The sequence below is a fragment of the Elephantulus edwardii genome, unplaced genomic scaffold, assembly GCF_000299155.1.
Source record: "Elephantulus edwardii isolate Elephantulus edwardi_28Jun2011 unplaced genomic scaffold, EleEdw1.0 scaffold00099, whole genome shotgun sequence".
Classification (NCBI taxonomy): domain Eukaryota; kingdom Metazoa; phylum Chordata; class Mammalia; order Macroscelidea; family Macroscelididae; genus Elephantulus; species Elephantulus edwardii.
In genome coordinates, this window is record NW_006399849.1 from 4,485,826 (window position 1) to 4,497,636 (window position 11,811).

The 11,811-nt window shown below is 38.7% G+C and overlaps 1 protein-coding gene across 1 annotated transcript in view; it reads left to right on the forward strand.

The window, feature by feature from the left end:
- The window catches only part of ERCC8 (excision repair cross-complementing rodent repair deficiency, complementation group 8), a 69,503-nt gene that overhangs the window by 32,156 nt on the left and 25,536 nt on the right, over positions 1-11,811 (forward strand). Inside the window, exons 8-9 of the mRNA XM_006891511.1 lie at positions 1,894-1,994; positions 3,002-3,126. Of these exons, the coding sequence (XP_006891573.1) occupies positions 1,894-1,994; positions 3,002-3,126 (226 nt within the window). The remainder of the gene's footprint in view (positions 1-1,893; positions 1,995-3,001; positions 3,127-11,811) is intronic.

The following is an 11,811-nucleotide window of genomic DNA, read 5'->3' on the forward strand; positions in this document are numbered from 1 at the left end:
ACACTCTGTTGGGTCACCTTTCTTTGGAATGGGAACAAATATAGATCTCTTCCAGTCAGTTGGCCAAGTGGTTGTTCTCCAGATTTCTTAACACAACTTGGTGAGCATGTCCAGGGCAGCATTTGTTAGCTGAAATATGTCAATTGGTATACCATCTATTCCTGGGGCCTTATTTTTGGTTATTTCCTTCAAAGCAGCTTGAACTTCTTCACCATAGGCTCTTGCTCATATGTTGTTTCATGAAAATCTTCTGTGTCTTCCAATTCCTTTCGATACAGTGACTCAATATATTCTTTCCATCTTCTTTTAATACTTCCTGGATTGATCAATACTCAGCCTAAAGCAACCTTGATTATTGGGTCTTCTATTTCTGGGGGTGAAAAAAAGACATGGGATTTTGTTGGAGAATCAGTAGTTCACTTGAGTTGTAAGAATATTAAAGTCTCCCAGTATATATACAGAAAAACTCTGTTTGCTTAGTGGTAAAGAATTGGGCTGCCAACTTGAACATACGTGGTTCAGATCCACTGGTTGCTCTGAGGGAGAAAGTTGGGCAGTTTGCTCCCATGCGATTTATTTCCTCTGAAAACCCAGCAAAGAATCAGCTACAGTTTCAACTCAACAGTACACAGCAACAACAAATTTATACACATGAATGCCTGTTGGTTGATTGTTCATGTGTTTACATGCAAGTGTTAGAAATAGAAATGAAAATGTATTTTAATGCTCTTATTAAAATTACATAGGTAAGTTCAATAGGTTAAAAAAATTGAAGGGTGTTGTGAAGGAATTACAGCATTGGTTGGGAAGTTTTTCTTTTAGTAGTAGTCTAGAAGCTGAAATTGGTGTTAGAGTGTAGTTACTCCTTTTTTGCTTACTTGAAATAAAATTAAATTTATAGTCTAATTACTTGAAATAAAATTAAATTTATAGTCTAATTTCTGGAAGACATTAAATTTAGTTCTGTATATCCACAGAGATTGATTTGATTACATAAAACTAAATGAGAATTAATGTCTTCATTATTCACCTTACTCTCAATATTTTCTTGTTAGGAAAAATAACACTGTATGTTGTAAATGCATTTTTAAGCTCAAGACTACTTCTTTTCCTCAAGGAGGAAATTTTCCATTTTTAACAGGTTGCATCTTGCCAATTGTATATACAACTCTCTGGGGAGGTTTTTTTTGGGGGGGGGTTATTGTTGATTTGTGTTTTATTTGGTTGGTTTTTTTACAACTCTGTTAATGGAACATGATTTATTTTTCCTTCTCTGATAGGTTTCCACCTTACATGAGTTCCGGATTTTCCAGTTTTTACATTAGTAACAAACTCGCTCTAAGGAACAAGTCTCTAACTCTTGCAGGTGCTCAACACTGAGTGCACAATCTTAGTGTCAAGCTGTTCTAGCATCTTGCAGATGTTCTTACATCTTAGTATTTAATGATCGTCTCATTAACAGTAACAAAATGCAGCAAATTTTAAATAATTTTAAATTTTTAAATAACTCCTGGTAATTTGAGAAAGAAAGATTCTAATTTATTTTCCTACTTCTTTTTCCTAAACTGAATATTTATTGAAGAGCCAAATGTACAAATACTTTTGTACTAATACAGTGAGAGGGAAGCTCAGCTGGCTTAGTTATAAGAAGCTGTGAGTTACGTGGTTTAAATCCATCAGCTGCTCAAAGGAGAAAGATGAGTAATCGCCTATACAATTTAAAGCCCCTGAAAACCCACTGGTGTGTTAGCCATGATATGATTCCAACTCGATGGCACACAACAACAATAAAAATAGAGTGAAACATCTGTGTGCCAAACGACTGGAAAGTTGGATGAGTAGTATCATCTCTATCCTTGATCCATATGCCAGTGAATGCTGCTTTCTTTTCAGTGCGGACAGTCGAGTAAAATTATGGGATGTAAGAAGAGCGTCAGGATGTCTGATTACTCTTGATCAACATAATGGGAAAAAGTCACAAGCTGTTGAATCAGGTAAAGAGTGCATTCATTTAGAAAAGTGGCAAAAATACATCACTTCTTTAAATGAAAAGTAAATAATAAATTTCTATTGAAAAGTTGAAATACTTTATGATTTTTAAAGTATTCACAATAAATTGATTTCTAAATTTACATAAGCTAACTTGTCTTTCTTCGACATGTTCTAATAATGTAACTTTTTTTTTTTTGCCAAATTAACAAAGTTTATTACGAGTTCGAACCCGGGCTCCTGTGCGCAGCAGCATCCAGCCGAGAGCCTAATAATAGTAACTTTTGTAGGCATATTAGCAAAATAAGAGTTCATTGCAATCCAGGTGATAAGTACCTTAATTACATTTTTATAACAGAATTTCATTTTCTATTAAAATTTTTATTTACATAATTATGTATCAAAAACCATGATTGTTTTGGTAATCTTTTTTTATTAAGTGAGTCAGACCATTTAGAATTATGCTTTCTCAGATTTCTTCCTTTTTACAGAGATAAATACTGATTGAAACTAATATAGCCATACTTTCCTTGTTGGAGCTTCTTTTTATCTTCCCTTTAAGTGATGAGAAGTATTTAAGATCTTAGTGTTAAGCTGTTCCTTTAATTGACTTTCATAGCATAGATAACTCTCTAAAGAGAAATTCTCATACTTGACAGAATTTTTGTTCTTTTGGTTTTCCTATTTTCCTCTCTTTTAATGGTTCTACAAATAAATGCAAAGGGACTGTTTAATTTTAAACATAATCAACTAATTTTTTTTTTATTATTTTTGTGTGTATGTACTGGTACAGGACGAGATTGTCCCTCCTTCCCCAGCAGAGCATCTGGTGGATTCACACTGCACACCTCTGGGATTGCAGTGCAGCTTCTTGCCACTAAACCACCAGAGCTTGCCAATAATCAACTAAAATTTGAGTTGTGTTCTTTAATATCTTTAGATAGTTGTATCATCAGTTATTAAACTTGCTGAATATAGGAACAGATAAAATGAACTATGTTTTTTATTGCAGCAAACACAGCCCACAATGGAAAAGTCAATGGCTTATGTTATACAAGTGATGGGCTTCATCTCCTCACGGTTGGTACGGATAACCGAATGAGGCTCTGGAATAGTGCCAGTGGAGAAAACACACTGGTAAGAGATTTTAAGTACCTACAGCCTTTGACATAAATGAAAGAAATGGTATCTTTCTGTAGATTGCTTCCTTTGAAACACAGGCCTTTGAGTTTATTTGTTTGTTTGTTTACAGTTTAGATGCCAAATACTGTGATCATAGCTTACTATGACAAAACAATCATAAGAAACTATGGCTAACATTTAACAGAATGAGAATATACTCCTATGAAACCTGGACCAAGACCAAAAAGCTGTTGTCTGAATGGAACAAGGGAACCCTACATGGTAAAGGTGTATGTCAGGGTTGTATCCTTTTTTCATACTTATTCAGTCTGTATACTGAGCAAATCATTTGAGAAGCTAGGCTCTACAAAGAAGAAAGGCATCAGAATAAGAGGAAGATTCGTCAACAGTCTGTGTTATTGCAGATGATACAGCCTTGCTTGCTGAAAGCGAGGAAGACTTAAAATGTTTGCTACAGAAGATCATGGACTAGAGCCTTCAAGATGGAGTGCATCTCAACATCAAGAAGACAAAAATCTTTACCACTAGACTGATTGTGATAGATAGAGAAAAGATTGAAATTGCCAGTGATGTCATCCTACTTACATCATAGTCAACACCCTTGGTTCCAGCAGTTAGGAAATCAGGAGACACTTTTCATTGTGGAAGGTCACTGTGACTAACCTTGCCAAATTACTGAGGAGCAATGATGTCAGTTGGAAGATTCAGGTATACTTTATGTAGGCCATAGTCTTTTCAGTCAGTTGCTTTACAACTGGACATTGAACATGATGACAGAGAAGAATTAATGCTTTTGAGTCATAGTGTCTTAGAGGAGTGCTGATTGCCTGTGGACTGCCAAAAGAACAAACAGGTATATCTTGGAGAAAGTGCAACCAGTGTACTCCTTGCAGACAGTGATAGTGAAGCTTCATCTCGCATATTTGGACATGTTGTTAGGAGGGCCTGTTCCTCTGAAAGGGACAGCATGCTAGGAACGGTAGAAGATCATTGAAGGAGAGGAGACCCTCAACAGGATGGACTGACACAGTGACTGCAGCATTCGGCTCAAGTCTATCAGAGATGATGATGATAGCACATGACAGGGTGTAGATCTGATCTTCATAAAGTCACTCAACAACACCGAACAACAACATGCAAATAAAAATGAATCAATACATGTGCTGGAACAAGTATTGTCTAGTTTAATCATTTCACAAACACTGTGAAAGTGGTTACTATTTTATGTATTTTACCCATTTTTACCATTTCTATTTTTTATTGTTTTACCATTATAACCATTTTACACATGAAGGAAATGAGACAACATAGTTTGGTAACTAACGTACATTTACACTGCTTAGAAAGCAACAGTTTGATTCTAGTCTCTGTTATTACAATGCTGATCAAACCCAAACTCCTTAGTTAATTTATTGATGTATTAATTGTATTTCCTAGTAAATTATCCTTCATATGCTCTAGGTATCGTGTTCATTATTACTAATTTAAGGCCAAAAGTGTTTACATCTAGATTACTTTAAAAATCTGACATAGCTCCTAGGGAGTTGCGCTGCTAGCCCCAGAGCAGTGCCTTTCTCCTGGCTCAAATCCACCAGTAATTCCACGGGGAAAGATGGACAGTCTCTTTTCCGTGCAATTGACACAACTTTGGGAAACTTCCTGGAAGGTCAGCTGTGAATCAGTTCAGACTCATTGACAGTGAGTTTTGAGTATCTTCATGAGATATTTTACCAGCTTATTTCAGGCTCGAAACGCAGATATTGTGAATTTTTGTTTAGTACATGAGTTTATTTAGTACAGAAGTCCAGGCTGGGTTCAGAAGGGGTCATGGTACTAGGGATATTGTAGCTGATGTTAGATGAATCTTGGCTGAAAGCAAGGAATACCAGAGGAATGTCTATCTGTGTTTCATTGACTATGCAAAGGCATTTGACTGTGTAGATTATAACAAACTGTGGCTGACTCTGAGAAGAATGGGAATCCCAGAACACTTGATTGTTCTAATGCGAAACTTACACTTGGACCAGGAGGCAGTCGTCAGAACAGAGCAAGGGAACTGCACGGTTCAAAATTGGGAAGGGCATACTCCAGGGATGCATCCTATCTCCATACCTTTTCAACCTATATGCGAACAGATTATCTGGGAGGCTGGGCTCTATGAGGAGAAATGTGGGGTAAAGATTGGTGGACGATTTATCAACAGTCTGCGTTATGCGGGTGACACAACCCTGCTTGCTGAAACTGAAGAGGACCTGAAGTGCCTGCTGCAGAGTGTCAAAGACTGCAGCCTACAATATGGATTGAGGCTCAATGTCAAGAAGACAAAGACTCTCACCACTGGACCAATTGGCAGCATCAGGATGGATGGTGAAGAGATTGAGATTGTACACAGCTTTAGTTTGCTTGGCTCCACAGTCAACAGTCTTGGCACCAGCAGCCAGGAAATTAAAAGGCACATTGCCATGGGAAAGTTTGCTGTTAGGGACCTCTCCAAAGTACTGAAGAGCAATGGTGTCTCTCTGGAGACTAAGGTGCGTCTGATACAGGCCATGGTCTTCGCAGTCACTTGTTATACATCAGAGAGTGGGACAGTGACCAAGGAGGATAGAAGGAGAATTGATGCCTTTGAGCTGTGGTGCTGGAGAAGAGTATTGAGAATACCATGGACTGCTAGGAAAACAAACAGATTTGTCCTGGAAAGGGTTAAACCGGGTGGCTCCTTGGAGGCAAGGATTCTGAGGCTCCGTCTAACATACTTTGGACATGTTGTGAGGAGAGACCGGTCCTTAGAGAGGGACATCATGCTTGGGAGGGTGGAGGGACAGCGCAGGAGAGGAAGGCCCTCTATGAGGTGGATTGATTCAGTGACTGGGATAATTGGGATGGGAGTGTCAGAGACAGTGCGATTGGCACAGGACAGAGCAGAGTTTAGGGCTGTCATAAGGTCGCTATGAACAACAACAAACATGAGTTTGACAATAACAGCACAGTGGGTTACAATTTAGAACCTTCCTCATTATCTTGTACCATATCCTTGATCAGATCACACTTTCCTTTCCTTGACTTACTGAGCTTATTTTCTGTTTGCCTAGTGTCACAGGATTAAACACTTGGCTGCTAACTGAAAGATCTCTAGTCTGAGCCTGCCCACTACTACATAGAAGAAAAGACTTATGCTGTGTTCCCACACAGATTGTAACCCAGAAAATCCTAGAGGGTGGCCCAACTCTGTCAGAGAGTGTCACAATGAGTGGAAATCAGTGCCCAACAATGACAGTATTTGGCAGGATTTTAAAAAAAGAGCAAAACACATTAAAAGCTTTGTGTACGCAGAGCTTACATTTTTTAGGGAAGAGGAGAAAGGTATAAATAGATCAATCAGTGATTGGTGTTAGATGGGGAGAGTGTTACAGAGAGAAGCAAGGAAAGGAACATAGTCCATACTGGAAGTCGGGAATCAGGATATGCTTTGCCGAATAGATGGCATTTGCCTGAAGGAAATGGAAATAGTATTTAAAAATAAAGATAAAAGCGCAAGCACTTTGAGGCACAAGCATATTTGAGATATTGTGGGTACAGGAAGAGAGGCTCTTGTGGTAGAATGAGCAGGTGAGAAATGAAGACATAGAATGCCTGAACATACGAGAAGAACCTTTGTAAGGTTTTACGTTTCCACTCTGAGAAGGAAAACTACTGAAAGTTTTAAGTAGAAAAATAACAGGTCACTAGAAAAGAAGCTTAGCATGTGTGTTAAAGAGTAATAAGATGATAAAATTATGTGGATACGTAAATTGATGCCGTTTCATCCATATTTTTCTTGTTGATAGGGATTTGAATTCTTGCTCATAGGTCCATATCAAGTCTTAAGTCCATAAGTAGTCATGGATAATACATCCTAAAATGAAATTGACCTGATAAATCAGATAGTAAAGAGCCCAGAACTTCACAGAGAGCAGCATGTAAAGGGTTTTAGGATGTTTATCCCCAGAAAAGGTAACTCTAGAGAGAAACACAAAAACAGTCTTCATATACTTAAAGGGAATTCAAAATAGGAAACACATTCCAGGCCCACTGTTTAATAATTTGGGCCCTTTAGCCAATATTGAAGGAGCATGAAATACTAAGATCTCTATCTCAGTTGTATCATAATTTAGAATTATCCTCTGCTTAAAAATAGGGAATAATAGAAGTGTGTAAAGAGTGTTACTTGACCTGCAAAAACTCATAGACATACCATAATTGGTAGCTATTTTATTGCTTAGTATTGACGTATTAAAACACACAAACAAAAAGTCCCAAAAAAAGTTACTTTTGAGTTTATTGCAATTCTGAGAAATCCATGTATGTCAAAGTAGAGCTGTACGCCTTAATAAAGTTTTCAGTGACTGACATTTTGAAACAAGATCACCAGACATTTTTCCTAGACACCTTAGGATGGACTCGAACTTCCAGCCATTCACTTAGCAGCCTAGAGCATTAACTATACCATCCAAGGATTCTGCTGAACTACTTCCAAAACCCAGACCATTGGCATTGAGCCAATGAGTGCTCATAGCAAGTCTCCATCCAGCTTTGAAAGATGTAAATCTCTATGAGCAGAGACTTCCCATCTTCCTCCCATAGCACTGCTGGTTAATTGAAACTGCTGATTTTCACATAGTAGCACATGTAATGTACTGTGCCACCAGAACTCCTTACCTAGAGGTCTGCAGATGCACCATGATCTCGCACCCGCTTCTTTCTGCTGTAGAGTGCTGTCTTTGCTTTAGAATACCCTTCCAATTCTTGACTTAGCTGCTTCTTAGCTTGCAAAATTCATCAAAAGCATGGTCTCTCTTTAACATATCCAGCCCAGCATAGATACAGGATATACTGTACTCACATATTTTACCGTGACTGTGATCATCAGAGATCTGGACAATGACTAAAGATGACAGAAGAAGAATTGATGCCTTTGAGTTGTGGTGCTGGAGAAGAGTATATACCATGAACAGCCAGGAGAACAAATAGGTCTGTCTGTCTGTTTCGGAGAGGGTGAAACCAGCTTTCTCCTTGGAGGCAAGGATTTTGAAGCTGTGTCTCACATACTTTGGTCGCATGGCCAAGAGGGACCGATCTTTGGAGAAAGGACATGATGCTTGGAAGGGTGGAAGGGATGGTACAGGAGAGGAAGACCCCAAATGAGATTGACTGATAAAGTAATTAATACTAGGGCAGTGGGGGTAGGCGTGTTGGAATCAATGAGATTGGCTCAAGACAGGGCAGACTTCAGAGCTATTGTACATAGGGTTGCTATGAGTCGCTGGAGACTCAGTGGTACATAATATTATCATCACTTCATTGAATGAAAGACAAATAGAACTTTCAACAATTTAGCACAATGGGGTTTTGTTTCTGCGTAGTCTTTTTTTGATTGCCATCTACTAGCCAAAAGATGATCAAATTATAACATTACTAAGTAGTTATATAATGTTAATTATACAGATTTCATAGAATTGTTTTGGGGTTTTCATAGAATATATGCACAACTCTTAACACATTAGCAAAAACAGTAAGTGTTAACGTTCAGTAAATGTTAATGTTGTTAATGATTATGCCACTGATGGCAATGATGGCAATGGTGATTCAGTTGCTGATTTCTCTCTGACTGCATAGGTGACTTATATTTGATTCCTGGCTATTGTATCTCAAATATAGCCACCACTCTAATGTCATAGTAGGCTTGTGCGTTGCAGTGGTATTGAACAAGTGTCAGCAGTACTTAAAAACTAAAACAGGCTAGGAATAAAGGCCTGGTGGTCTACTTCCAAAACTCAGCCTGTGAAAACCCTGAGGATAACAGTGGTTCAGTCCTCAATCAATCCTGTGCATAGGACAGGACCAGGCAGCATTTCATTCTATTGTACATACAACTCCTAGGAGTTAGAGGTCTGCTTAAGACCAGCTAGCACCCACTTTATGCTGATGCTCTTTGACAATTGAATGAGCTACCTTGTAAAATCTCTGTCTGTCTCTAGGTATTCCCTCAATGACGATAGAAGTATTCCTCAACTGGTGCAGTGAAAGGGATCTGCATAAGATAGAAACTGGATTTGCCATCTCTTTTAATTCATTATAGACAAAAAAGCAGGCTATCCCTCTTAAATACTTTTCACAATAATTTTAACATGGCTGCACATACTGCTTCTGATGATAGGCATTTATATCCATAAAATCATCTAGCACCATATATAACACAGAATAAGCATTTAGCAAATGGTAGATTCCCCCTTCTTTTATTTGAACTTCATTCCCTAGGCATTGAAAAGGGGCTGATATTTTCGAGCCCACTAGAGAAATGTGGCATCAGGATTGGAGGAAGATTCATGAAACATCTGTGTTATGCAGATGACACAAACCTGTTTATGAATCTAAAGAGGACTTGAAGGTCCTGCTGCAGAAGGTCAAGGACTATAACTTTCATTATGGATTGAGGCTCAATATCAAGAAAAACAAATATTCTCACCACTGGGCCAGTTGGCAGCATCATGATAGATGATGAAGAGATTAAGATTGTTAACAGCTCCAGTTTGTTTGGCTCCACAATCAACACTCTTGGTGCCAATAGCCAGGATATTAAAAGACGTATTATGATGGGAAAGTCTGCTGTTAAAGACCTCTCCAAAGTACTGAAGAGCAATGATGTCACTCTGGAGAACAAGGTGCACCTGATACAGGCCATGGTCTTTGAAATCACTTGCTATGCGTCAGAGAGCTGGATGATGACTAGATATGATAGGAAGGGAATTAATGTCTTTGAGCTGTGGTGTTGGAGAAGAGTATTGAGTATACCATGGACTACCAAGAAAATAAACAGGTTCATCTGAGAGAGAATTAAACCAGGATGCTCCTTGGAGGCAAGGATTCTGAAACTTCGTCTGACATACTTTGGACATATTGCAAGGAGAGATCAGTCCTTGGAGAAGAATGTCATGGTTGGGAGGTTTGAGGGACAGTGCAGGAGAGGAAGACCCTCAATGAAATGGATTGATTCAGTGACTGGGGTAATGGGAGTAGATGTATCAGAGACAGTGAGATTGGCACAGGATAGAGCAGGGTGTAGGGCTGTTGTACTTAGGGTCACTATGAGTCCCAAGTGATTCAATGGCACATAACAGCAACAGTGATTTGATTACATCTTTTTTGAATCAACAGTAAATATCCTTGGTACCAGTAGTCAGAAAATCAGGGGACATACTGCATTGGGCAAGTCTGCTGTCAGGGACCTTGCCAAAAATTCCTAAAGAGCAATGATGTCAGTTTGAAGACTAAGCAGCACCAGATTCAGGCCATGATCTTCTCAATCATCTGCTGTACATCACACTGCTGGACAATAAATAAGGATAACAGAAGATTTAATGCCTTTGAGTTGTGATGTTCCCATGGACTGCTAGAAGAACAAGTAGATGTGTCTTGGGTAAAGTATAGCCAGAGTGCTCCTTGGAAGCAGAGATGGTAAAGCTTTCATCTTTCTTGGGCACGTAGCTAGGCAAGGCTATTCTTTGGAAAGGGACATCGTGCTTGGGAAGATGGAAGGACCGCGAAAAACAGGAAGTCCCACAACAAAATGGATTGACACTGTGACTTCAGCAATGGGCTCTAGTGTGTCAGAAATGATGGCACAGGATAAGGGCAGGTTTCGGGTTGGCTGTTCAGGTTGGCTGTTCATAGGGTCACTATGAGTCATACTAGACAGTGCCTAACAGCAACAGTGATTTAATCAAGCAATGATTTAATAATATTAATAAAGTTACATTAAAATTTAGACAGAAAAGTTAATGAATTGATCTGATATCAATACTTCATTCAACAGTTTCTAATTAGTATTTGAGAAGGAATGTGGTATGGAAAGAAGACAGGTTTTATAGCTAAGTGCTCTGTAAAAGGGAGAACAGAAATTTGCTAGTTGAAAGGTTTTGTGTGTTTTCTCCCTTTGCTTTACAACTTTACAAATCATTGTACACATAAGAGATAAATGAGAGACTGATAACATTTTTAACAGAAATATTGCTGCTGTTAGGTGTCATTGAGTCAACAACAGATCTGAACGTTGTCTGCACCATCCTCACAATCTCTAATGTACTGGAGCCCATTTTTACAGTCCCTGTGTCAATAGTCTTATTCACGGTATTCTCCTTGTCTGCCCCCCCCTTTCCCAGCATGATGTCTTCTAGGACTGGCTTCTCCTGACAACATGCCCAAAGTGTGGGAGATAGAATTTCCTCCTTACCTCTAAGGCACACCCTGCTCGGGCTGCCTCCAAGCCAGACTTGTTTGTTCTTTTGTCAGTCTGGGGACTCTTCAGTACTCTTCACCAGCTTCACAATAGGAATTCATAATACCAAAGTGTTACTGAATATCTTTATGTCCTACATGCTTTTCATATGTTTTATTTCATTTTATCTTTTCACAGAAAGTATGGAACTCGATAAATAGGTTAGAAGAGTGAAACCTCAAATCATTACTAGTAGAGGCAGGCAAGAGATAAGGGCAAATTTTACACTTAACTGCTGTTTCTTTTACTGATGAGCCTGAAGAGTAGATAAGCCACACATTATTACCATATTTCCATTTTAGAAAGGGTCGTGGTACTAAGGACATTGCAGCTAATGTTAGTTGGATCTTAGCTGAAAGCAGGGA